Below are 27,800 nucleotides of genomic sequence, written 5' to 3'. Positions count from 1 at the left end.
CCAGATCTCAAACCAATCGAATAACTCTGGGATGAACTCCATCGACGTGTACGTCAACATCAGAACACGCCCCAGACACTCCAGCAACTGGCTAACGCGTTACAAGCAGAATTCCGCAGAATTCCGCAGGACAGAATTTGTACACTTATCCAACATGTGACTATCGAGCTCCACATTTGTATCTATGATATCAAATTAAATATATCGACGTTATTAGGTACAATAGATTTACTAAAACTCTACCTGTGCGTGTCTTTCTTTGGAGAGTATATACATTTATATATATAATTACTGGTTAAATATTGCAATTGAATGTGTACATTATGCCAACTAGCTAGCATTTAGCGACGAATTCCATGACATACTTGAATATCAGTGCTGTCTTAATATTTATTATTGTGTAAAAACATAATTATTTTCAATTACAGCTGTTATTCTAAAGTAAAAAAATATATCTGTATTGGGGATGCTATGTAAATTAATACAATGTATTTATTCACACTTCTGATGTGTATTTACTGACTACATTGGAAACATATTGATATATTCCATGTACCATTGTGTGGTGTATTGTAGCAATAAAGATTTGTTTGTTTGTCTGTTTTTTTAACGCCGCACTCAGCAATATTACAGCTATATGATGGCGGCCTGTCAATAATCGAGTCTGGACCAGATAATCCAGTAATTGACATCATGAGCATCGATTCACGCATTGGAATACGATGACATGTATCAGCCAAGTCAGTGAGCCTGACCACCTGTTGTATTCAGTCACATAGGTTTCTAGGGACCTCTATTATTACCCAGAGTCCCTACGTGAAATAATGACTTTTGAATGTTGAAAGCCAAGTCAGCGAGCCTGACCACCCGATCCCGTTAGTCGCCTCTTACGACAAGCATAGTCGCCTTTTTACTTAATTCAAATTTGCTAGGCTCCAACCTATAGTCACTAGCGTACTTTATGCTCTTGGTTGACAGAGACATGTCCCTATTGAAGTTCAGCAATATCTCCAATATGGACGATACCGACTTCTTTCAAATCCAGATAAACTAACTTCAGACTTCTTGGCCATAAAAAAATCGTAAATCAGCCTGATAAATATAAACGTTACGTATTTCTGTCTCAAATTGCCAACGGCGCCGTAGTTGACACACATGCGTAAAGACATAAAGCCAACACAGCGTAGCGGGAGCACTGCTGGAGAGCCGCTAAATACGCTCTGAATTTGTTTATGCAATTTCCCGCGGCCTTCTCCACGCTCTGTTTGTGTGAGTTACAGACCTCTTTTTAATAGGCACGGACCTGGACACGGAGGCGTTCACGCATCAGTGCACACTAAGGAAAGTGAGGCTGTCTCTGTGACCAGTGGCGCGAAGCATTGTCCATTTGAAGTTCAAGGTGCGAGCCGTGAAGGAGTGTCAATCTTTATAATAAAATAGATGACATGTTTATGTCACAAACACCAAAAGGTTTTGAAAGCGCGACACGTTCGGTATCAAAATTGGTTGAAATCGTACGGAAATATCTTGTTAACATTTTTTAAAGAAATTTTAACAAAATTAAATTTTAAATCCAAATTGAGACAATGTGCGACTGTCGATATTTTTTATTCATGAAAGTATGAAAAAGTCAAGCGAATGTCTTTTGTGGGAATCAAACTATTGTCTTTGGTATCTGTCGAGTTACGTAAGTTTTAATGTAATATTATTTAACTGCGGACAAGGCAAACCAAGTAATGCAGTTTGCAAGTTACCAATAACAGAAGGTTCACGCATAGGGAAAGCTTTTATAACACGCTCTGTTTGTTTGTTTGTTTGTATGTTTGTTGTTAACGCCGCACTCAGCAATATTCCAGCTATATGACGGCGTTCTGTAAATAATCGAGTGTGGCCCAGATAATCCAGTGATTGACAACATGAGCATCGATCCACACAATTGGGATTGGTGACATGCATCAACCTAGTCAGCGAGTCTGACCACCCGATCCCGTTAGTTGCCTCTTACGACAAGCATAGTCGCCTTTTACGGCAAGCATGGGTTGCTGAAGACCTATTCTACCCCGGACCTTCATTTGGATCGATGACATGCATCAACTAAGTCAGCGAGTCTAGACATTAAAAGATGGTACTTGTTGTTACCCTGTCTGGCGCTCGGCATTAAGGGGCTAAAGCAAGGACTGGTCGGCTCGGAGTCAGTATACTGTGTCTGAGTGGGGTGTTAATGTTAAACTTCGGCATGGTATCTCAGTGAGCTAGCACTATAAATCGGCATCAGTCCGGACTAGTACAAGGAGCCACACACACACACACACGTGCATGCACGTCGCTATATATGTGCAATAATCTTGGACGCGACGCTAAACCCAATTTCACCAACGTGTGGAATTGAAATACAAAATATGCCGTACGTCTTTTACTTGTTGGTCGGCCAAAATAACTGCGTCATAAAACTATCGCGAGTGTGTGTCGCTCGCTGTTTTCACAGTGCTTTCCTGCTCGCAAAACTTTTCAGATTGACAATCTATATATATATATATATATCCACTGGCATCTGCTTCGGGATTGACCATCTCCCTTTGTGACAAGATGTTTATAATGCTGTTCAACACATACAGATTCCTCTAGCCCACTGTGTGATTGTCAACCAATTTGTACAGACCAGACCACATGCAGCACGATGAGTAACGTAGAGTATAAAATCACAAGAAGGAAACAAAAAGTAAAAGATTGTGAATAATAAAACCGTTGAAGCATCCAAGTCGACTTTCGCCTTTGATGAAAACGACCGCACTTTTTCATGTGCCGTGTGAACAATGACTTCTTCAAAGGGCATTGAACGTATTGAATGTTATGTTGACTGATATAGAAACTATCTGTTATTAATTTATATACCTGAATAGTTTACTGTATGTCGAAGCGGCATACACTTGGGATGTTTTGAGACAGAATGACAGGTCTCAGCTTTCTACTGCTGATATTAAAACTAATCTCAGGTAAGTAACAAACATAATATATATTTAAAACATTATTCTTATTTCTTGATGTGTTGCATGAGCGTAGAAAATCTAAGCTGACTCGGGTTCGACATTCAATCACGTGTATTTTTAGTTTGGACAATTGCATTTAGTGAAGATACCATTTAGAGAGTTCATAGTTTCGAAGTTTGCAATAACATTGCTAATACCTCCTTTACTTGACATCAAGTTACAAAGATTTATTCCTATGTTTGTTAAATGTGGTAGGAAGGACGTATTTCTTAAGCATACTTATCAATGTGTTTGTTTGTTTGTTTGTTTGTTTGTTTGTTTGTTTGTTTGTTGTTAAATGCCGCAGTCAGCAATAATCCAGCTAATGACATCATTATTCACGCAATCGGGATACGATGACATGCATCAACCAAGTCAGCGAGCCTGACTACCCGATCCCGTTAGTTCAAATCAATTCAATTTCTTTATTCAGTATAAAGGCCACAGGCCCATGTACAAATAAATATTGACATATAGAATATACATATTGGTGCAACATTAAACAAGTATTACAAGTGGGATGAACGTAATACAATAGCCTCTTTAATATATTTACAGCATTGAAGTAAATCAGTTAGTTTGCCTGAGCTTATATGCTTAAATAACTGAGATTTACAATATATATTTGGAATGTGTTTCTGTCTGATATCATCATATAATCGACATAATAGCATAAAATGTAATTCAGTTTAAATGATGACAAAATCTAAAATTAAAATCAGTATTACCTTTTCTTCCAATATTCACCATGATATTTAATTCTCAAATTCGTAAAAGTGATAACATTCTTCTTAGTTCTTTACAAGTGATTTTTAAAATATACGGTTCAATAACAAATGCTTTTTTGAGTGACAAATAAAATTCTAAATGTTTATAATCATTAACTTGTGAATGCCATGTTTGTATATAACAATCTTTAACTCTTTGTGAAAACTCACATATAGATAAATCAGTGTGACCAAAAGATTGATTTTCCCATACAAAACCAAAACCATATAAATACAAAATATTCTTAATGTTAGTAGCCCATGTAACTCTTCCTACTTGATCTAATCTAAATATCATGTTATAACATTGACTAGGATATCTTTCATTTGACACAGTGGTTAGTTTACACCAATATTTCAAACAATGTACATAAGTCTCACAATACAATTTATAGCGTCCACATTCACCCAAAATAGCAAAATTTGTACAAGATTTCCCGACACAAAGTAAATATTTACAAAATTTAGTTTGTATGGCTTCTAAAACATTCCAATTATGGGTTCCCCAGATTTCTGAACAGTAAAATAATATTGGTTTTATTTGTGTATCAAACATTTGAAACAATATTGGTAAAGGAAGGGAGTTAAGTTTAATGCGTAATTGCTTAATGGGAATAAGAGCTTTATTAGCTTTCTGGACTAAAGTTTGCACACATTTTGACCATGATAATCGGTTTGAAAATACACCACCTAAATAACTATAATATGTTCCTATCTTTATATGTGCATCATCATAAAACCATTTTTCAGCATTTTTAAGTTTTCCACCATTTCGGAAAACTAATATTTCAGTTTTATCAAAGATAACTTTCAAACCCCATTTTTTACAAAAAGAAGATAAAATATTATTTTTTCTTTGCAAACCAATAACTGAGTCATCAAATATACATAGATCATCAGCATACAGCAATAAAAACAGATCATTAAAATCTTCTCCGACAAATATACCTCTACCACCATACGCCTGTAATGAGTCTTCCAATTGATTGATAAACATAGAAAATAAAAGAGGACTCAAAACGCAACCTTGTCTTACTCCACTAAGACATTCGAAATAATCTGATAAAGAAACGTTATCAAGTTTCACACACAAAATTGTTTTTGCATAAATATCACGTATCATATTCAACATCTTTTCACTGATACAATTTGTTGATAAAACATACCATAGCAAATCTCTATTCACCGAATCAAAAGCCTTTTGAAAATCAACATACCGTATTCGACGTAATAAGCGCCCAGGGCGCTCTCAAAATTAGAAATAGGGGGCTCTTATTAGAATATTATTTTGTTGGAAAAAAACAGAGTTGAGAGATAAATTTCGTGGTTTATGCTGACAGCCTGAAATGTTTATGTACGACAGATATATTTTTCCAGAATTTAATTGCCCATAATTAAGGGTGCATATAACACACGAGTGCGTATTATTCGCGAAAAAATAAGTCTTGTGTACATTGATCAATCGGAAGGGGTGCCAATTGGGATTGTTCACTAGCCAATATATTAGCAAATATCGCCGTGGGCGCTTATTAGAGCGGGGCGCTTATTACGTCGAATACGGTATATACAATAAAATCTACCTTTTGATTTAGACAAGTATTTTTGGATGAGGCACTGTAGAGTAAAAACATTATCAACTGTAGAAATTCCTTTGCGAAAACCCGCCTGACACTCTGGGAATTTGTCATAAAAACATACAAGATCGTTGAGTCTTTTGTTAAGAATAAAAGTAAATATTTTCCCACATATGTCCATCAAAGAAATGCCTCCATAATTATTAACATCACTTGTACTTCCTTTCTTATGTAAAGGAAATATAATACTCTTTGACCACTGTGGAGGAAATGTCCCTTTCGTAAATATGAAATTTAACAAAATCTTAAGGTAAGGTAACAAAATACTCGCACCGCATCAGTAGACCTCAGGGGGAATGCCGTCAGGGCCAGGTGCTTTATTATTTTTTAAAGATGAAATAGCAAAGGCGATCTCCTCTTCAGCTATGGGCTGGTTTATCATCCCGTTAGTCGCCTTTTACGACAAGCATTGTCACCTTTTACGGCAAGCATAGTCACCTTTTACGGCAAGCATGGGTTGCTTCAATGTGAATCACACGTGTACATACAGTGATAAGGGAGGGCATATGTCATAAATGTTAATTAATTATCATGAGTCTGTAACAAAATCATCAATTTATCATCAGATCAATATACCGCGAGACTTTGTTAAATCGAAGTCCGTATTAATAATCGTAGTTCGAGACAAGAAGGTGTAAAGATATTGAACCATACACGTACCGGTAGGAATTCTTCTGGTACGATTAAGTTCCATCGTTTTAAACGATCGCGAATTAAAGGGGTCGTTAACATATGTACATGTGTGGTTGCTTCTAACTTCAGCTTAAGAGTGGGTTCGATTTATGTAACTTTAACGTCAAACATGAAAACATATAATTTTGAAATATTATTGCAGCCGATGCGTCTTTCAACTGTCTCCGTCCAAACCAGGAATGCCTGAATAACGGAACATGCTTGGTGACTGGTTCCTGCTCGTGTCAGCCCACCCACGAGGGGTTTGACTGTGGGTTAGACAAAGGTACGTTATAATTTTTTGGTTGCTGAATATTGAGGTCGTAGTGGATTTATCACCAACTGGCGTTTTTAACGTGAGGAGTAGGTTTGAAATCCCATGAATCTCAAGTTGGCATAATGTGGAAGGTTCTTCACAAACTCCTATTTTGTCATTGAATTTCCAGTTTGAATCAATTTGAAATTAGTGCCACAAAAACATTTCCATAATCATACAAAATCTCTACTGAGAGAGTCCATAGTCCAATTCCGACTACATCGTACGCATGGGTTTATGAATCTCTATCAGATAGTGATGTTGCCAGGTGTACGCGAAAAGGTGAGCGTGGCCTGCCCCAACACTGGCATCCGTCACAAACACATGCAAAAACAAGTCAATTGTTCACCTGAACCCCAAGGGGACATATGGCACAAGCCAAATTTGGGAATTTCATTGGACACCATTTTTGTCACTGATACATCCAATTTGGAAATGTCTTCCACATGTCGACCATGAAAGAGAAGTATCGATTATCCACCGATAACAGATAAACACAACAACATAAAAGCCAAAATAGTGATGTAAATGGTATAATTGTATGAAGTTTCGTTTGTTTGTTTGTTGTTCAACGCCACACTCAGCAATATTCCAGCTAAAAGACGGCGGTCTGAAAAATAACCGAGTCTGGACCAGACAAGCCAGTGATTAACATCATGAGCATCGATCTACGAAATTGGGATCCATGACATGCATCAACCAAGTCAGCGAACCTGACCACCTGATCTCGTCACTCGCCTTTTTAAGGCATCCATGGATTGCTGAAGACCTATTCTATCCCGGATCTTCACGGGTCAGATTGTATCAAGAGGTTATATTGTATGTCTCCTTGTTGATATTATATGTCTCATATATCTGAAATGAGTGCGTTATCACTTCTTAATCACACTTTACAGCTGAGAAAGGAGCCGGCGGCTGTGGCAGCTCTAGCCCCTGCACTGTGGGCAATAGTGACTGCTACGACGACGGTTCTGGAATGAAATGCTACTGTTACAGTGACTACTATGGCTTGAAATGCCAGGAAGAACGAAGTAAGTAAATGTTACGTCACGTAACGTCACGTCACGTTATGTCATATCACGTCACGTTACGTCATATATCACATCATGTCATGTCGTATCCCGTCATGTTACGTTGTGACTCGAAATATGTTCACCTTGCAGCGAGTGGGTCCCCGGTAAGATGGGATGGTAATGGGAATGCGAAAACCTTCTAGCGTCTAACGGGCATCTTTCTTCACGCCATAGGTAGATCATTATGCAAACTGAATTTACAATGTCCGTTGACCTGGTAATAGTGTAGTGCCATTGTATTTCTTCTAGGTTTTTTTCTTGCGCGGGTCCATCAGTCAGTGTTATATTTGAGCGTGTTGTGTACGATATTAGCGACCAATAACAAAAGAAACAATGTCAAAGACCGTAAAGAGTACATGTATTCCAAACACGACCAAAACTAATACACCATGGCTTTTCTCCAGGTTCATGAAGTCTTTCATACAGCATGTGTTCCATGACAGAGATTACATTGATATTACACACCAGAATCTATCAAACGTGTGCTTGTCATGTATTGGTAATTAACTCTTTCAACACCGTAGGCCGGTTATCCGGCCAAGCCGTAGTCACGTCAAAATAGTATATATTTTTATGGACCTACCTGTAATATCATTCATTTATTAAATCTATCACATTTCACAATGTCTGAAATACGTATTCCATTTCAATTTATCATTTTCTATCGATAAATTAAAAAATTATTCACTATTTCCCGCGATGTTATTGAAAATAAAATTCTCGGACACACATTTCGACAACGGGTCCACATGCATCGAACATGTCAAAGAGCAAAATAAAGACGTTTTAAACAAATCTTTAAATATATTATACAAAGTAATAAATAAAATCAACAAAACTATATCTAAAAGTAATCAAACTTACATCTAAGTTATTATTGCCATCTTTTCGTGCGATCGCGTGTAATGTAAGTCAAATGACATCTCGGCTTTCGTCGCCTTGAATTCTCGGCTCGGACGCGATGTTTAATGCAAAAATATATGCATGAAAAATCTTTGTCACAGCTCGTAACCTAGCACGATACATTCACGAAGTTCCATATTTTTAATATATATCGTGATTTCCTGCTTAAAACTTTCAGAATAACACGATTTAACAAAAATCTTTCGCCAACTTCTGAAATTTATCAAACACGAGCTTGGTTATCACAGCTGTAATTTGATTGGCTGCCTTAGGTCACGTGCTCAAAATTGACCAATCACGAAACTTGTAGCAGATTTCGGCAAGAAAGCGTCATGAGAAACCAATTTCAATCCAATGAAATCGCTTGTTATTACTACGAAAGAAAACCCGGCGATGTTACGAGCGTGTAGATGAAGGAATAAGCTTTCCAGCGATGTGTCATATGCCATTCTTCGACGAACGTGTTTTTCATACGAAGCCTCGAAAACGGGGGTATTTCTTCATGTTACTGAGCGGACAGCCGCTGTTATCGGGAAATGGGTGATGATATAGATACTGTTTATAACTCTTTTAAAAATGATTTTCCAATCACGTAAACAATGAAAATAAAACAGAAATAGGTAAGTGGATTTTATGAAATCTTATATTTGCCGAAAATAGTCAAGTTTTCGCTTCCTTGGTCCCTAATCTGGACGTTAACAACGTGTTAGCTTACATTTTTTATTTACAACAAACTTAAATAAGTTGTAAATGCATTATTTTGAATAATGTGAAAAAAATAACTTTCATATTTATAAACCACAGGATCAGACCTTTCAAATGGTGTATAACATGTAGTAGCAAATATATTTTACAAGCAGATATTTTCTTTGATAAATGTTGGCTTCATCTATCGCACAAGAGTCTCTGGGAACTCGGTGTCCGAGCAGTAAACAATTCTGGTTGACTGCTGTTGAAAGAGTTAAGACTCAACAGGAGAGCTCATCTGACTTAGTTTATTCAGCCATGTGCTCATTCCAGGGTATCTCCCAAAAGTTGCACAGACAAACTCAAATATTCCAGCTATATGACGGCAGTCTGTAAATAATCGAGTCTGGACCAGACAATCCAGTGATCGGTATCACGAGCATCGATCCAAGCAATTGGAATTGATGACATGCATCAACCAAGTCAGCGAGCCTGACCACCCGATTATGGATTGACTAGGTCCCCAGTAACCTATCCAGATCGTAGGAGGGGTTTTAGTGGATCGTGTGGCCAGACTGAGTGTTAGCATCTCTTCATAATCCGATGGCGAGGATCTTTGCTCATAACATCAATCATTGGATTGTCTGGACCAGACATTATTGCAGGCCGTCGACATATAGCTGGAATATTGTTGAGTGCGGTCTTAAACTACAAACAAACACACCCTTGGCTAAACGGCAATGGCGTCAGCTAACATTCTATTAATCTGAGTGAGTGCGTATCGTTTTATTCCGCTTTAATCAATATTCAAGCAATATCACGGCGGGGGACATCCGAAATGGGCTTCCCACATTGTACCCAAGTGGGGAATCGAACCCGGGTCTTCGGTGTGACGAGCGAACGCTTTAACCACTAGACTACCCCATCGCCCTTATTAATCTGATATGTTTGTATTGCAGTACAGATCCTGTGTACAGAGGATCACATGGTCATCGGCTTCAACCCCTACAACAGCAACAACTACAGCGGCATGACCTATATCGAGGGCAAGGCGGACAGCCCTGTGTGCCAGGACAAACTCATCTCGGGCGTGAACGCATCCATCTACATCCCCAACAACTGGGCGGGACGCTATCTAGACGTCGAACACTCAAGCGTTGTGTGCGGGGCCATCACTCCTGTTCGCGTAAGTTAAACACGGCTGCATCCGTGGGTGGTTAGACTAGGTCTTGGTCCATGGTTGTCGTAAGAGGAGACTTACGGGATCGGGTGGTCAGGCTCGCTGACTTGGTTGATGCATGTCATAGTATCCCAATTGCGTGGATCGATGCTCATGATGTCAATCTCTGGATTGTCTGGTCCAGACTCGATTATTTACAGACCGCGTCATGTGGCTGTAATATTGAGTGCGCCGTCGGGTTTATAATTTGACATGTACCATATATCCCGTCTTTTTTCAGGTGAACATTTGATTTGTCTTTGCCTGTGTTTATTGACTGGTTACGCAAACCATTTCGCCCACAGTGCAGGTGCTAGAGCTGCCACAGTCGCCCGCTCCTTTCTCAGCTGTAAAGTATGATTAGGAAGTGATACCGCACTCATTTTAGATATATGAGACATATAACATAAACAACAAGGAGACATGTCAATATAACCTCTTGATCGATACAATCAGACCCGTGAAGATCCGTGGTAGTATAGGTCTCCACAACGTTTCCTATGGCTGCCGTAAAAGGTGACTATGCGTGTTGTTAGAGGCGAGTGACGGGACCGGGTGGTCAGGTTCGCTGAAGAATGTCATCGTATCCAAATTGCGTGGATCGATGCTCATGATGTCAATCACTGGATTGTCTGGTCCAGATTCGATTGCTTACAGGCCGCCGTCATATAGATGGAATATTGCTGAATGCGGCGTTAAACAACAAACAAACAAACAAACAAACAAATAGGCTTCTCTGATGAGGTAAGTCTTCAAAGAGGAAAGGAAGATGTCAGTGTTAGTGGAAGATCTAATGAAGAGAGGTAGTGAGTTCCACAGAGTCTGACTGAGAAAGATATTTCACCCAATGTTGTTTTGGTGTCTGGTACTGTTAAATACATGTGATCGGCAGGTTGCGGCTAGGCTTGTGAATTTAAATTAGAGTTTGGAGTTTGAAGGTACTGTGGATATTCATCTTGAACCTCTTTTGTATGGCCCTGTCATTCACGGACTGATGGGATGTAGCACAGTCAAGTCCCGTTAATCCGACATGGTTGGTTGCATATGATTATATCGGATTGACGAGTATGTCGGATAAACGAAATTAAGTAGTATCCACGTTCGTGGTCGAAAATTGGACAACTACACGATAGATAACGATACAAACACATAATAAAAAAAATGAAAAATTGAAATATTCATATTGTGTGTTACATTGTTAGCGGAATATGTTTTCTAATCATGCAACCTTTAAAGCTTAACACAAAACAACTGTCACGAACTGTATGACTTATTCAAATTACTTTAAAAAGCATAGTCTGGAATGGAAGTCGCCAGTTTGAAACTGGTACCGCAGCGCTGAAGAAAGCTGCGTTCTTAGTGGATAACGTTGACTTCCTGGGAGTCATTTCATTGGTCGGTCATAGTTCGCGAAAGGTTGTTCTGACCTGTAATGGGATGTCCTCGGCCATAGCGAGAACTTGTATCTGATTTTAATGAGATTGAGGTAATCTAAGCATGTGATTGATACTGTTTTCTGTATTCTGTCTCCAAGACCCTGGATAACATATTAAGAAGAGAATCCAACTCAAGTCTAGAATGATTTGGCAAGTCTCGATGTTTTTTCTGGGTTCCATTTGGATATATATAAATATAATATACTATATAATATAAATATAATAAAATAAATAATAATAATAATAATAATGATATTAATAATAATAAATTTATTATTATTTCATATATATATATATATATATATATATATATATATATATATATATATATAATAAATCTATTTCTGAAACTAAATTAGAGAATAACCCACCAGGTACGAGTGATTACGGAAAATACGTTCCGAGCTTTAGCGAGTGACATATCTTACGTAATCAGTCGTACCGAGTGGGTTATTCTATTTATTACCCATAATCATATTAAAGACGTTTCATGGTAAAAAAAACATGTCGACGATCAAGAATCAGCTGTTTTGTATCAATCCGCGTGTGAAAAACCACTGTCCTTTCACTCCAATCGCATTGCTCAATTAACGTGTTGTTACGCGTGAAAAATGAAGTTCTTTTAAAAAAACCTATAACGATCCCATTGTCGCGGTCCGATTTCTGTCCGATTTACACAGCATACACTATCAAGCATTGATAAAGAAGACAAGTTTCCAAAAAGGTTCATCAGATTTTTTAATCAAGGCTTGTTTTGACAAGATCTCGTCACTGACAGACAGCCCCCGTCGTGTATCGGCAGAGAGATGCATTTCACATTGAAAAGAGGAAACACGGAAAACCTGTAACATTTTTTATATGTCATTTGAAAAAATGCCAAAACCTATAACAACAACATAGACGGAATGTACAGAAGTCTTGTTTGTTAGAGAAAAGTTACGAAAAGAAGGTAAACTTTAAAAAGTACGATTGCTGTCACAGTGTCGCCTGTCGGAATGAATGACCCGACTTGACCCAGATATGAGACAGCCGAAACCAGGAATGACAAGAGAACCGGCGTTACAGTTTAATCCGGACAACAAGTTTAATGAACATCGTGTGTGACTTGAGACAAGTGTGACTGATGGGGAAGATGTGCGTGTGGGATTTTAGGTGCACTTGTCAAACGTGCTTATGGAGTGGACACAGACAGATGGCGGGACTTTGTTGATATTTTGATGTGATTCATAATGGTCGAATACCTGTTGATAGACTAACACGGTAGGCTATCTGGAGACGTGGTGCCAAGTTGTCCGCATTCACGGAGTTCATTTAGTTCAATATCGGACACAGGATCTGCTCGCTTGGGTAAGTTTTCTTTTCCTTGTTTTTTAATTATTTTTGTTTTGATTTCAAAACCTCTCCGAGTTCCGCAAAGTGTATCGATTTCGCAACCAGATGTTGGTAAACTTGTCGCTAAGGTAACACTCTATGCTAGCATTGATCTTCAAAGTAGACATTTGGAATTCTGAACCGTCTAATGTGCACGCGAAAATGATAAATTTGCAAAGAATAATGTTTAGTTGCACCTTTCCTGTGTCATTACCCTCGTATGGTGCTCGGTCCTCGTATGGTATTAACGTGTGCCTAACGCATGACTAGCGTGTGTCTAACGCACGAGAAGCGTGTAACAGCGACCAAGTAAGATACCCCTGAAAACCATTAGCGTGTGCTAACGTGCCACTGGCGCGCGACGAACGATTTGTCAACGTTAGACGAGCGTGTTGAGCGTGGGACTAACGTGTGAATAACGACAGAATAGCGTCTTGCTGGCGTGTTATTTTTACGGTGCGCTAGGGGACCGTTCAGCGGTCGTTGACAGGTCGCCAGTGAGTCGTTCAATGCAAAGCAAACGATTAGTAACAACTAAGTAACGCTAGAGTAACGACTGACTAACGATAGCCGAACGCGTGCAACGCTCGGCGAACTTTAGTAAAACGTTCCACGAACGTTCTTAAACGTTCTTCAGCGTTTAAAATTAAAACTTTTTTCCGGACCAGCGTTCTCCGCCGATTCCCGGCGATCACCGACGTTCACCAGCGTTCACACAACGCTCTTCTGGCGCTATCCCAGCGACCATGGGCGACTACCAACGTTTCCTCAAACGTCATAGAACGCTGACCAGAACGTCATGGTGTGACGGCCCCATTAGCGCCGTACTGTGCTGACGCCCCGGTTACAAAAACGTAAATACATTGTAAAAAAAATGTGTCACGTTCTTATTTCTTCACACAGCCTTGCAAATTTCTTTATGTTATCTTTCGGAAAGTCTAAATGTTGTTGCAAAATGAATTTGTTTTTATTTTGATGCCATCGTTGAATATGTGAGTAGTCATATTTTTCGTGTTTTTCTTACCTGTATATATTTGTGAACTAAGTTCATGTCAACTTGTCAAGTTTAGTCTTTTTCATTGCGTTTTCATTTTCATTGGCAGTTATCGATGTCATCATCGTTCACCAAGGCAAACCTGTCTATACAAAGTCCGGCTTTTGGATTCGGGTGGTCGAAAAATTCATCAAACAGCAAGACCTCTAACACAGACCCAAACCACTTGGTGGTGATGATCTTGGCGCCCTAGAAACAGTTTCTGGCAACATCACAATCTGAATCTTGGAACTTCACTCTGGCCATATGCAGTTTTGACAACAAAGACATTAAATGTGTTCAGAGGTTGAATTATACGAATAACTCTTCATGTCAGTCAGATCTCCGTCCGCTTTAACGAGGTCATTTACTTTGACTGTCAAATGGTCAGCCATGTCTGTTTACAAACAACGCAGACGTAGTTTTGGTTTTTACTGTAAAATGAAAATCATGTGAAATAAATGAAAAGAAAATGTGAAATCATGTTGTTGATATGAAACTATGTTTCTTGTCTTGTAAATCTCGAATCAGTGAGAATGTAGCATGTGAAACATTTGAATAAATGGTATGGATTTGTGATCGAATGGGATGAGAAAAAAATAGTCCCGTTGTCCAATGAAAATTGATCTTTGTTCAACTGACCAATCACCTTCGAGAATCACTAATTGCACACTGTACAAATATCAAAAAGATATTACACTGCATATTTGAGCCCATATGGGTAATAATGTTAGTCTAGTGTTGTAGGTGTTTATATTGCTAAATGCGCTCGTACTGACTGCGTCTCCGCAGAATGACACCCGGATGGAGTACACGAGGAAGCTGGTTGTCCAATACAACAAAGACTTCCTGACCGCGCTGGACGAGAGGTTCTCCATCACATGCTTCCTCCCTATTGCCAACATCTCCATCTCAAACTCCATCTCCAAGGTGAACACAGGCAACATGTAAGTATTGGAGTCGGTGTGCGTGCGTGAGTGCGTGCGTGTGTGTGTGTGTGCGTTTATGTGTGTATGTGTGTGCGTGTGTGTGTGTGTGCATGTATGTGTGTGCGTGCGTGTGCGTGCGTGTGCGTGCGTGCGTGCGTGTGTGTGTGCGTGTATGTGTGTGTGTGTGTGTGTGTGCGTGCGTGCGTGTGTGTGTGTGTGTGTTGGTATGTGTGCGTGTATGTGTGTGCGTGTGTATGTGTGTGCGTGTGTGTATGTATGTGTGTACGTGTGTGTTTGTCTGCGTGTGTATGTGTGTGTGTGTGTGTGTGTGTATATATTGGCGTGTATATTTGCGCAGACGTCGATGAGTGAGTAGGTATTGGTTCGTAAGTAACCACCTGTGTCTGCGCGTGTGAAAATATTGGTGCAAAGTCGATCTTTGAGTCAGTGTGAGTAGGTATTGGTCTGTAAGTAAGTGCGTGTGTCGATGCGTGAGTTGGTATTGGTGCGTATGTCAGCACATGTGTCGGCGCGAGTATTGATCTTCGGTGTGAGTGGTAACTGGTGCGTTACGTTAGCACGTGTGTCGCCACGCGAGTCGGTGCGAGTAGGTATTGGTCAGTAAGTAAGTTGGTATTGGTGCGTAGGTATGCGCGTGGGTCGGCGCGCGAGTCGATCTTTTAGTCGATGTGAGGGAAATTTGGTGCGTAAGTAACTTCGTGTTTCGGTGCGCGAGTAGTAACTGTCGGTACAAGAGTAGATAGGGAAAAGGGGCGGTGGGGTCGCCTAGTGGGTTAAGCGTTCCCTCGACACGCCGAAGACCCGGGTTCGATTCCCCACATGGGTTCAATGTGTGAAGCCTATTTTTGGGACCCCGGCCGTGATATTACTGAAATATTGCTAAAATCGGCGTAAAACCACATTCACTCACTCACTCACGATATGAATTTAAAAACCACCATTGTGGTTAAGGTTATTTATTTATGATTCTCTTTATCTTGTCTACTTGGCTTCTCTCCTTTTCTACTTGATTTATTTCAAATTCCTGATTTTTTCCAGAAACCTGAAGACAGTGGTCCGAGAGGACGCCATTAAACCTGTTGTCCTTTACATATTCGCTGATGGAGAGCTGGTTGAAGTCAACACGCCCATTGAAGTGGGTTCGGATCTGCTTCTCTACTTTAACATAGCAGGAGGTAAGTAAGTGTCAGGGACCAGTCATTTAACATAGTGTCGTGTCAGGGACCAGTCTTTTAACATAACAGGACATACGTGTTAGGGACTAGTCATTTAACATAGCAGAAGTTACGTCTCAGGGACCACTCACTGCACTTAGCAGGATGTATATATGCGCCAGGGACCAGTCATTTAAGATAGCAGCGTGTCAGGGGCCAGTCATTTAACATAGCAGCAGGTACGTGTCAGGGACCAGTCAGTTTACATAGCAGGAGGTACGTGTCAGGGACCACTCACTGCACTTGGCAGGAAGTATACGTCAAGGACCATTCATTTAACATAGCAGGAGGTACGTGTCAGGGACCACTCATTAACATAGCAGCAGGTACGTGTCAGGGACTAGTCATTAACATAGCAGCAGGTACGTGTCAGGGACCACTCACTGCACTTAGCAGGAATTATATGTTAGGGGCCAGTCATTTAACCCATTTAACATAGCAGGAGGTACGTGTCAGGGACCACTCATTTAACTCATTTAACATAGCAGGAGGTACGCCTCAGGGCCCCCTCATTTAACTCATTTAACACAGTAGGAGGTACGTGTCAGGGACCACTCATTTAACTCATTTAACATAGCAGGGGGTACGTGTCAGGGACCAGTCATTTAACATAGCAGGAGGTACGTGTCAGGGACCACTCATTTAACTCATTTAACATAGCAGGGGGTACGTGTCAGGGACCAGTCATTTAACATAGCAGGGGGTACGTGTCAGGGACCAGTCATTTAACTCATTTAACACGGCAATAGGTGCGTGTCAGGGACCACTCATTTAACTCATTTAACACAGTAGGAGGTACGTGTCAGGGACCACTCATTTAACTCATTTAACATAGCAGGGGGTACGTGTCAGGGACCAGTCATTTAACATAGCAGGGGGTACCCGTCAGGGACCAGTCATTTAACTCATTTAACACGGCAAGAGGTGCGTGTCAGGGACCAGTCATTTAACACATTTAACACAGCAGGAGTTACGCCTCAGGGACAACTCATTTAACTCATTAAACACAGTAGGGGGTACGCCTCAGGGACAACTCATTTAACTCATTTAACACAGTAGGGGGTACGTGTCAGGGACCACTCATAAAACACATTTAACACAGTAGGGGGTACGTATCAGGGACCACTCATTTAACATAGCAGGTGGTACGTGTCAGGGACCACTCATTTAACTCATTTAACGTAGTCAGACAATATCTGGGTATTTTTAAGTAGTGTCTACGTGTCTGCTCTTATCGCCTACAGAGTACAAGTCCATGCGGATCCTGTCAGGGGAGGCAAACAACATGCAGACCAACGGCAGCAGGAGCCTCAGGCTGATAGAGAACAGGTACTGCTGAAGTCTGTGAGTGTTCTTGAACACCAGTCAGTGGCAATATGTGGTGGCACATCAGGTGAGGCTAACCAACGTCGCTTCAGCAGCCTGACTCCTGAGAGTTCCTAGGGCTTCGGCCCTGCCCAACACTGTTTTTGTTTGTTTGTTTGTTTGTTGATGAACGCCGCACTCAGCAATATTCCAGCTATGTGACGGCGGTCTGTAAATAATCGAGTCTGGACCAGACAATCCAGTGATTAATATCATGAGCATCGATTCACAGCAATGGGGATCGATGACATGCATCAACCAAGTCAGCGAGACTGACCACCCGATCCCGTTAGTCGCCTTTAACGATAAGCATAGTCACCTTTTACGGCAAGCATGGGTTGACCTATTCTACCCCGGAATCTTCCCTGAAACACATATACCACATGTAGTGTCTCCTTGGGTAAGTGACTTTGTTCGACATGTGCCTCTGTTCACCCAGCAGTGAGGGGGTACCCGGTAGGATGAGGTGGTAATGTGGCTGTGAACCTTCTAGCGCCTTACGGGCAGTTTGGGTTGTACACTCCCCAGGGAGTTGAGAATGAAAATCGAGTGCTCACTGATCCATTGGCCGGGGTAATAAGGGTGTAGCGCCATGAGCATCCACTTGGTGAATGCACTCATAATTATTATTGATCATTAATATCAGTGACGTAAATTATCGAATCTGGAATCGGCAAACGAGTGGCTAATAACATGAGCAACCACTCACAACGTCGTAACACGATGCCACACCGGGTCATACAATGTAACCTCCAATTCTCAGTAGTCGGACCTACGGCCTGTTCTGTCCAAGACTCCCGCGATCAGGCTCCGATTTCTCAAAACAAACTTCAAACGAGATTTTCCTGGCGCTTCTCTCGGAAGCACGAAATTCGTTTCCCACCATGTGTGTCATGATATTGGTATTTTAATAAGTTATCAGCTGTGAACGGAAACAAGTAATCTATTCCTGAAAATGCTGGGTATAAATTTTCTGTCCTCAAAATTTAAAAAACCAACAAATAATTAACTGGAGATTTTTATGTTCTAAAACATAACGGGTTGCGGGTAAAAAAACATTTGTTTCCGCCTTTCATTACAAAAGGTGCATGTTTTGAAACGCTGGTTGGAAGATTCTGAATCAAAAACAACTCGCCGAATATTTCATGTTCCATTTTGGAATGTTTGTTTGTTTGTTTGTTGTTTAACGTCGCACTCAGCAATATTGTAGCAATATGACGGCGGTCTGTAAATAATCGAGTCTGGACCAGACAATCCAGTGATTGACATCATGAGCATCGATCCACGCCATTGGGATACGATGACATGCTTCAACCAAGTCAGCGAGCGTGACCACCCGATCCCGTTAGTCGCCTCTTACGACAAGCATAGTCGCCTTTTACGGCAAGCATGGGTTGACCTATTCTACCCCGGATCTTCACGGGTCTATAATCATGTATCCACCGAAAACGAACCATTTCGGAATAAAATATCACCATTACTGTTCCCAGCTGTATCCACGCCGATGCCTTCTCTGTGATCAAGAAAGCGCCGTATCTGGACACGAAGAACGACAGCACTTTAATCGCCTTCAAGCTCACGGCGTTCAAGTTTGTCGGCAGCAGCAGTGTCTCCTTCCGCTTCAGCATCAAAGTGTGCGTGAGCATCAACAAAGCCGACTGCGAACCTGTAAGAACACCTTTAATATTATAGTATGACTCTATAATATCGCGGTATCGGTAAATCTCGTAATTCACACACCCTGTCGACTGTTTACTTATGCAAATCTAAGCACGATATTTTATCACTTGATACAATACAGGACTAGTTGCGGATTGTCACGGCTACTCGTGGGTGTACGCGTTAAGTTTTTTATGACAGTTTCTGGAATGTTTTTTTAAGTGGAATTACCCCTATCTCCATCCGAAATTGATTAGAAAATAACACATTTGTATCAATCAATCTTTCTTTCGTACTCAAGAGGTCACAGGCCTTTAGTACATAATAGTGAGTGAGTGAGTATTGTTTTACGCCGCTTTTAGCAATATTCCAGCAATATCACGGCGGGGTCTTCGGCGTAACGAGCGCTTTAACCACTAGGCTACCCGACCGCCCTAGTACATAATACAATTCAACATAATTAATCATTACAATAGAACATCAAATTATCTCCCACATATATACATCATGACAACCATAAAATATGCTCATTTTATTCTGGCATAGATAGTATTTAATTAACAGTTAACAATTTCATTTCTATGGGCAAAAGCATGGTAAATAAACATCGATAAATTCTTTATAACCTCTGTTCTCTCACATTTTAATAAACTTATAAATTGACATATGTTTGGTTCACTGTAATAGTATTTTGGTAAGTATTTTATTTTTAGTTCTAAATATAATGGACATCTGATAAGGTGAGGTGAGGTGAAATTGGGTTTAACGTCGCGTCCAAGATTATTGCACTTATATAGCGACGTGCATGCACGTGTATGTGTGTGTGTGGCTGCTTGTACTAGTCCGGACTGATGCCGATTTATAGTGCTAGCTCACTGAGATACCATGCCGCAGTTTAACATGAATACCCCACTCAGACACAGTATACTGACTCCGAGCCGACCAGTCCTTGTTTTAGCCCCTTATTGCCGAGCGCCAGACAGGGTAACAACAAGTACCATCTTTTAACGTCTTTTTGTATGACGCGGCCCGGGATCGAACCCTGGACCTTCCGCTCTCCGGGCGGACGCTCTACCACAAAACCACGGAGGCGGTCACATCTGATAAGGAAGTGATACTCGTCTTCTATTTCATTTATGTTACACATGTTACATTTTCTTTGTTCTCGTGGGGTATTTATATATCTGCCTGTTTCAATATATAGATCATGCGACATGCAACGAAACCGTGCCAATGCTTTTCTATATTTTGGTATGGTAATATCAACGAGATAGCATTCTCTATAAATGTAAGATTTAAAAAGTTTATAATAAAAGTGTTTATTTGATAATGCTAATGAAACATTCCATGATTGTAAATAAATATATTTTAGTCTTTGTTTCAGTGACCTGACAAATTCAGCAGTATTACTGACGCGTTGATCATACCAAACATTACCAAAACCAGATTCAAATAAGAGTTCTCTAACACCAGTTGCCCAGTTTCTTTTACCATTTGAATCAAACAACAATAACATATTATAACACTTTTTTGGAAATCTATACAAAGGCATATTTAAAATTCTTAACCAATATTTGATAACTTTAATATATGCAAAAATATACAGTGGAAAGCGACCACAATCACCATAAACCATAACCCCGGGTGTATTAACTTTTACACCTAAATATTTCTTACATGCATACAAGTGAATCTTTTCTATAGCATCTACTTTTGAGAGTCCCCAAATCTCTGCACCATACAATAAAATAAAATTGGACTTATTTTTACATCAAAAATTTTGAAAAGTGTATTATAATCAAAGTTTAGACCACATGCATTTCGTTGTATACTAATGAATACCTTTTGAGCTTGTAAGGATGCTTGGCTTACATGATATGTCCATGAAAGACGGTTAGTAAAATACACTCCTAAATATTTATAAATACGAAGTCCCTTGACCCAAACTATGTCGTATGCATACTGATTATACACAATAGAAAACAGGAAGTGATGTAAACCACATAATCCACACGTATCACACCACAAAATAGCCATTTCGCGATCATATAGAATAGCCTGCCCTTGTGTCGCTAATGACAGTACTTTGTTCACGTTCACGTTCATAACAGTTGACCACAGAACAAGAAACATTTTGCGTATGTCATGGTTAATGTTAGTAAGCGTTTGCCATTACGATCCATTACAAATCATCTACCGCGATAATACAGCGTACCCTGATATTTCATTTACATAACATTCAGGTAGAATCAAACGCAATGGGTAGAAACGGGGGCACAGGTGGCCCAGTCGGCTAAGGCGCCGCAATTCGCTGTGCAGAGTTGTGTCCTTTGGACACACCAGAAACCTATGATTGTGGGTTCGAATCCCGATTCGCCCCGATTATGTTTCTAGGTATTTCCCGCATATTCTCACATTCCTCACGTCAGTTAGTGTGCCTTGTCTCCTAATTCCGATTGTCATGTGTCTCCCACTTTTGGATGCGATCATTCGGCAACTGCGTTTATCTGCACTGCCTAGCTACATCTCATTCGTGACCCAACTCGTGTTATTCCGGGACAAGCCGAATAGCGACTCGTGCCCCTCTCATGGCCATTTTTGCGACCGGGTTCCGTCTTAGCGCAGACGGGCATACCTAAAACAATTGTCAACTCGTTGCGTAATGGTTCACATTTATTTCCCCATATATTTTACATATTTCAGATGCAATTTAAAGCACATCGAGACATGTGGAATTATACAGTATGATTGAACACATTTAACTGTGTCTTGGGTATATTTTTAGATGTAAGACATATGTAAAATAAAAAAATATTTCTGAGGGATTCTTTGACGAAGAACTTGAAATCATACGCGCATTCTGATTGGTTTGTCGTATTTTCGCACATAACATTCATCGATAGGGGGACGAGTCTTCTTGCAGGCTACGGAAAGGGGCGAGTGGTGACGAATGGCTACATCTATGGAGAACAACTAACTAGAATAAATAACGTCTTCCAGTGTATGACGTCAAACGTTGCGAGCACATATTCTAATATCCAAGAATGACGTCATGATAGAACAATGTTTTATCGTGAAATAAACCACGCTTCGGTCTTCATTGCTCTGTGCGATTTATCGCTCATCTATCTAATATAGTGTTGTATAAGTAATGTTTATGAAATAAACTATGGGGGTGAGTTTATCTGGGACAGCGTAATTCGAACACTGTGATATTCACCCTGAATATCGACGTGGCTACCTGTGGCTGCGTTGGTGGGTTCCTGGTAAATCAGTATGACGGTCGTGCGTCAGTGGCTGCCGTCGTTTTCGTTTGTGAAAACAGCTCTCTCCAAGTGCGACAAGTTTAGTAGTGTCCATAGTGTGTCCTTCATATGGTTCATCCACATTACCCATAATGCTTTGGTTCCCCAACAAAATGGCGTCTTGCCTTCCGCGTGAACAGAGCAAGAATGAATAAAGTGACGTCACGTATTAGTGACGTCAGCGTCATGTTTACTTCACATGACTACTATGTTTGCGGTTTGCTGTGCAATCATAGGTTTCTGGCGTGTTCAGGGGACGCAACTCTGCACAGCGAATCGCGAATTAGATGACTGGGCAATCCGTGCCTCCTGTACGCCCTATGAATAAAAGGTGCTGCAAAATATAATGTGAGGTGAGGTGAAATTGGGTTTAACGTCGCGTCCAATATTATTGCACTTATATAGCGACGTGCATGTGTGTGTGTGTGGCTGCTTGTACTAGTCCGGACTGATGCCGATTGATAGTGTTAGCCCACTGAGATACCATGCCGCAGTTTAACATGAATACCCCACTCAGACACAGTATACTGACTCCGAGCCGACCAGTCCTTGTTTTAGTCCCTTAATGCGCCAGAAAGGGAAACAACAAGTACCATCTTTTGGTATGACGCGGCCGAGGATCGAACCCCGGACCTTCCGCTAACCGGGCGGACGCTCTACCACTAGGCCACGGAAGCGGTCGTAAAATGTAATGTAAACTACTATTTAGGAGCAGAACTAGAACTTATTTTTATTTACCTTTCGTATTTACCATGTCACCTCAGTGTGACAATTATATGTCAAAAGCAACCGTTCTCATAGTCAGGCTTTTTCGTAATGTGTACAGTGAAAAGGAATGAAGAGAACTGTACATGTAATTGATGGAACAAATATGTTTCACACAAAAAAATATTTTACAAAATATCAAATTAAAAACATATCCCGACGCATAAATATGGGGTCCATGTTACCTGAAACACACTCAGGTATTTACTTTGTGCTGCCTTTCAGTTTTGATATTTATCAGAAGCCTATGACAGAAACACGTCTTCTGTATCCGCAGGTTGACTGTGCTCCTGGTAAAGCCAATGGCTTCGGTCGGAAGAAGAGAAATGCGCCGGATGAAACTACAGTAGAAGGCGTCATCAAGATCCGTAACCCGACCTTGATTACCGAGAGAGGTGCGTTTGTATCACGCTGTACTAGTTCCTCAGCGTCTCCGACATCATTCTGTACAATGCAAAAACATTATGCACATCGTAATACAGATGGTGGCCCCCGTGAAGATCGAGGGTAGAACTGGTCTTCAGCAACCCATGCTTGTCGTAAGAGGCGTCTAACGGGATCGTGTGGTCTCGCTGACTTGGTTCATGCATATCATCATATCCCAAATTTGCATGGATCGATGTTCATGATATCAATCACTGGGTTGTCTGGTCCAGGTTTGATAATTTACAAACCGCCGTCATAAAGCTGGAATATTGCTTAGTGCGGCGTTAAACAACAAACAAACAAACAGACAGATGATGAATGCAGTATACCGGGTCGGTCCGCAGTAACATATATTTGTCGTAAAAGGCAACTAAATGGATCGAGTGGTCGGAGTCGTTGACTTAGCTGATTGTGTGTCATAGTACCACGGCGGCTCATGGTTTTGCTTTTAATATCAATCATTAGTTTGTTTGGCCTAGACTTGATTATGTACAGGCTGCTGTAACATATAAACAACAGTGAAAACAAACCCTTGCACAATGCTGGTTATAGGTATAGTAATGGACTGTAACGTGGGTGAATGGATGCTGTCTTGTCAGATACGTCGGTTTCTAAATATGTTTTAATGTGGCCAGGCAAACCAATAGTTGATAACAAGGGCAAGGGTCCATGCCGTCGTCAGAATTGACTCAGTGTAGTCGACCAAGAAAACATGACTAAAAACTCTGTTCTTGGTCCAAATCTCAACAAATGGGCTACAAAGATGCAGATACGTAATAGTTGGTTAAACGTTATAGTTGGTTTAACGAAATAGTTGGTTTAACGTAATAGTCGGTTTAACGTAATAGTTGGTGTAATGAAATATTTGGTTTAACGTAATAATTAGTTTAATGTAATAGTTGGTTTAACGAAGTAGTTGGTTTGATGTAAAGTTGGTTTAACGAAATAGTTGGTTTAACGCAGCAATAGTCCTGCAATATGATGGCGCCCTTAAATAATTGAGACTAAATAATCCAATGATTGATATTATGAGCAACGGTCCAAGCCTTTGAGGTACGATGACGCCAACCAAGTCACCGTGCCTGACCACCCAATTAATTTCAGCTCCACGGGGACAACATAACTATATGTTGACGTTCATTAAAAATAATTCATAGTGTGCAGGAATCATCCCCAATGCATTTATGTCCAGAACGTGGCAGGAATCTAACGTCGTATTGTCACCTTACTGAAACGGTCATTCCACATGCCTAGAAACGCATGGGTCGACATCGAGTAACACACGCGTAGTGACTCTCGGTTTGGCATAATTTTACATTATCATTTTTTTCATATACCAAAGTTGAAATCTGAGGAGTATAAATACCGGTAGACGCTTTTGCTAGATTCACAATGTCAATCAAGAAATGGAGGAGCTTGATGATATCGTTTTTGCCAAGTAGATTCCGATGTCAAATAACGACGTTATTTGAACGGAAAAACGATTGTTTGAAAGCGTCCAAAAAACGTCGTTTTTCCGTCCAATGTCCATATACGTTTTCGTGTTTGAAGTGTTAGTGTGTTAGTGTGTATGTGTAAGATTCACCGACACTGGTCACACTGAGAGTGCGAAGGCAATATATATGCGTGGAAACAAAAATTCGAATCTTCAAATTATAATTAACATGAATCTCATATTGATAATAAAGTCAACAGTCAAGTTAACGAAAGCTGACAATGTCGCAAAAAATACCCGGATAATAGAGTTGTGTATTGATTTTTTAAAGGTGACGACGGATATTGCACACTGCCAGATGAGGTAATCGCCACACTGATTGCAATGGCCGTGGTCATCTTCATTCTGATGGTAATGTCAACGGCCCTGCTGGCGAAGAGTGTGATACGCCATCGTCGAAGCCGCTCCAAACTCAGTGGTTGTTCCGGATCAGTGTCAGGAAAACCTCCGCAGTCAACAAGCTCTGTACATTAGAAGAAGTGTTCCCCAGTTCCGGGGTCCATGGATATTGATGTTGAATACTTACTAGGACTCTGACGGGAAGATAAAGTACTCGTATACCCGTGTTTCAAAAGCCGGGCCAGACTCCCGAGTACCCGATTTTAACGATAATATGCCACATAAGCGACAGTGTATATTTCTATCTATTACATTTCTATTCTTTCTAGAATAGTCGAAATAAATAAAGAGTCCAAAAATCTATACCGTTTCTCTTCCATGTCGGCATAGTAGGTTTTTACATAGCCTAAATGTATTTCTTATGTTTAAACCTTGATAGTCACGATATGGCTGAAATATTGCCGATGTGACTTCAAATTTTAACTCACTCACTCAACCTGTGTCAAGGGCTCGCCTACCTCTCAGAGCGCTAGATGTGCATGTGTAACTGAAAATGATATTGTAAACCAACATGTGCATTAGACATTATTTCGTAAAGGGACATATTAAAAAACAGCACCAGAAATTTCGCATACTCGAAACGGAAATATCTATTGACATATGTTTAACCTTAAAACCTTAAAAGAATACATTCTGTGAAAGAAATGATTAATACACTATGATTTGTGTTTTGTTGTATTGCGAAGAATAAGCGTGATCACATTTGTTCGATGTGCCCGATCATGAATTGTTTCCCCTTTGCGCCGAGAGATATCTTCTCATTCCAGACGCCTTTGCGCCGAGAGTTATCTTCTCATTCCAGACGCCTTTGCGACGTTGAACCTCACATATATTACTGCCTACGTAGTTACATGCTGGTGGGTTAGCCTAATTGTTAAAGCGTTCGCTCGTCACACGTTCTACTCTCGACATTGGTATTTTATAATCCCAGGTGCACCTTGGTATTGCTTGAATATTACAACAATTTTTTTGAGATAGTGGGGCGGTCGGGTAGTCTAGTAGATAAGGCGTTCGATCGTTATGCCGAAGACCCGGGTTCGATTCCCGACATTGGTACAATGTGTGAAGCTGATTTCTGGTGATATTGTTGGAATATTGGTAAAAGCGGCATAAAACCATACTCATTCAATCACTATTTACATAGTGTTTCGGGGGCACGGGTGGCCCAGTCGTCTAAGGCACCGCGACTCGCTATGCAGAGTTTCGTCCCTTGAGCTTGCCAGAAACCTATGACTGTTGGTTCGAATCCCGGTTCGCCCCGATTATGTTTCTAGGTTTGTTAGCACCATACCCGTGCTCGTGGGTTTCACCGAAGTGGTAAACGTCTGAGACCTGCATCACTTCGGGCTTTCCTCCCACATTAAGCTGACACGCCGCGATATAACTGTAATACTGTTAAAAGTGGCGTTAAACCCAACTCGCTCACTCACTCTCTCACTCACATAATGTATTCTAAGTCGAAATGATTTCATTTACTATTTTCTTTTATTTATGGATTAATGTTCCCTGTGCCTGGCTCCCAGTGTACACCTCACTGAAGTGAAGTACTGACGAGGCGCTGGTTTATTTGGACAAAACGGTAATAACCATACATCAGTTTATATAGAACAGAAAATACCAAACATCAGTTTGGACAAAACAGTAATAACCAAACATCAGTTTGGCCAGAACAGTAAGATCAGTTAGGACAAAACAGTAATAACCAAACATCAGTTTAGATAGAACAGTAAATACCAAACATCAGTTTGGTCAAAACGGTAAATGCCAAACATCAGATTAGACAAAAAGGTAATAACCAAACACCAGTTTAGATGAAACGGTAAATGCCAAACATAAGATTGGACAAAACAGTAATAGCCAAACATCCTTTTGGACAAAACAGTAAATACCAAACATCAATTTGGACATAACGGTAAATACCAAACATCAGTTTGGACAAAACAGTAATAACCAAACTTCAGCTTAGATAGAACAGTAAATACCAAACATCAGTTTGGACAAAACGGTAAATATCAAACATCAGTTTGTACAAAACAGTAAATACCAAACAACAGTTTAGATAAAACGGTAAATACCAAACATCAG

General features: G+C 40.4%; 1 protein-coding gene across 1 annotated transcript; it reads left to right on the top strand.

The window, feature by feature from the left end:
- The first annotated feature begins 2,839 nt into the window (after positions 1–2,839).
- On the top strand, positions 2,840–26,014 carry LOC124111479 (EGF-like domain-containing protein 2). The gene is made up of 10 exons (XM_046471201.2): positions 2,840–2,993; positions 6,263–6,385; positions 7,312–7,446; positions 10,038–10,264; positions 14,930–15,084; positions 16,126–16,262; positions 17,546–17,630; positions 19,157–19,334; positions 23,673–23,790; positions 25,588–26,014. Exons 1-10 carry the CDS (start codon positions 2,948–2,950, stop codon positions 25,788–25,790), a joined length of 1,407 nt encoding a protein of 468 aa, XP_046327157.2. The 5' UTR covers positions 2,840–2,947; the 3' UTR covers positions 25,791–26,014.
- Positions 26,015–27,800: the final 1,786 nt, after the last annotated feature.

This window comes from Haliotis rufescens, unplaced genomic scaffold, assembly GCF_023055435.1.
Source record: "Haliotis rufescens isolate VD_foot unplaced genomic scaffold, xgHalRufe1.0.p SCAF_21, whole genome shotgun sequence".
Classification (NCBI taxonomy): Eukaryota; Metazoa; Mollusca; class Gastropoda; order Lepetellida; family Haliotidae; genus Haliotis; species Haliotis rufescens.
This window is presented reverse-complemented; position numbering and strand designations above follow the sequence as displayed.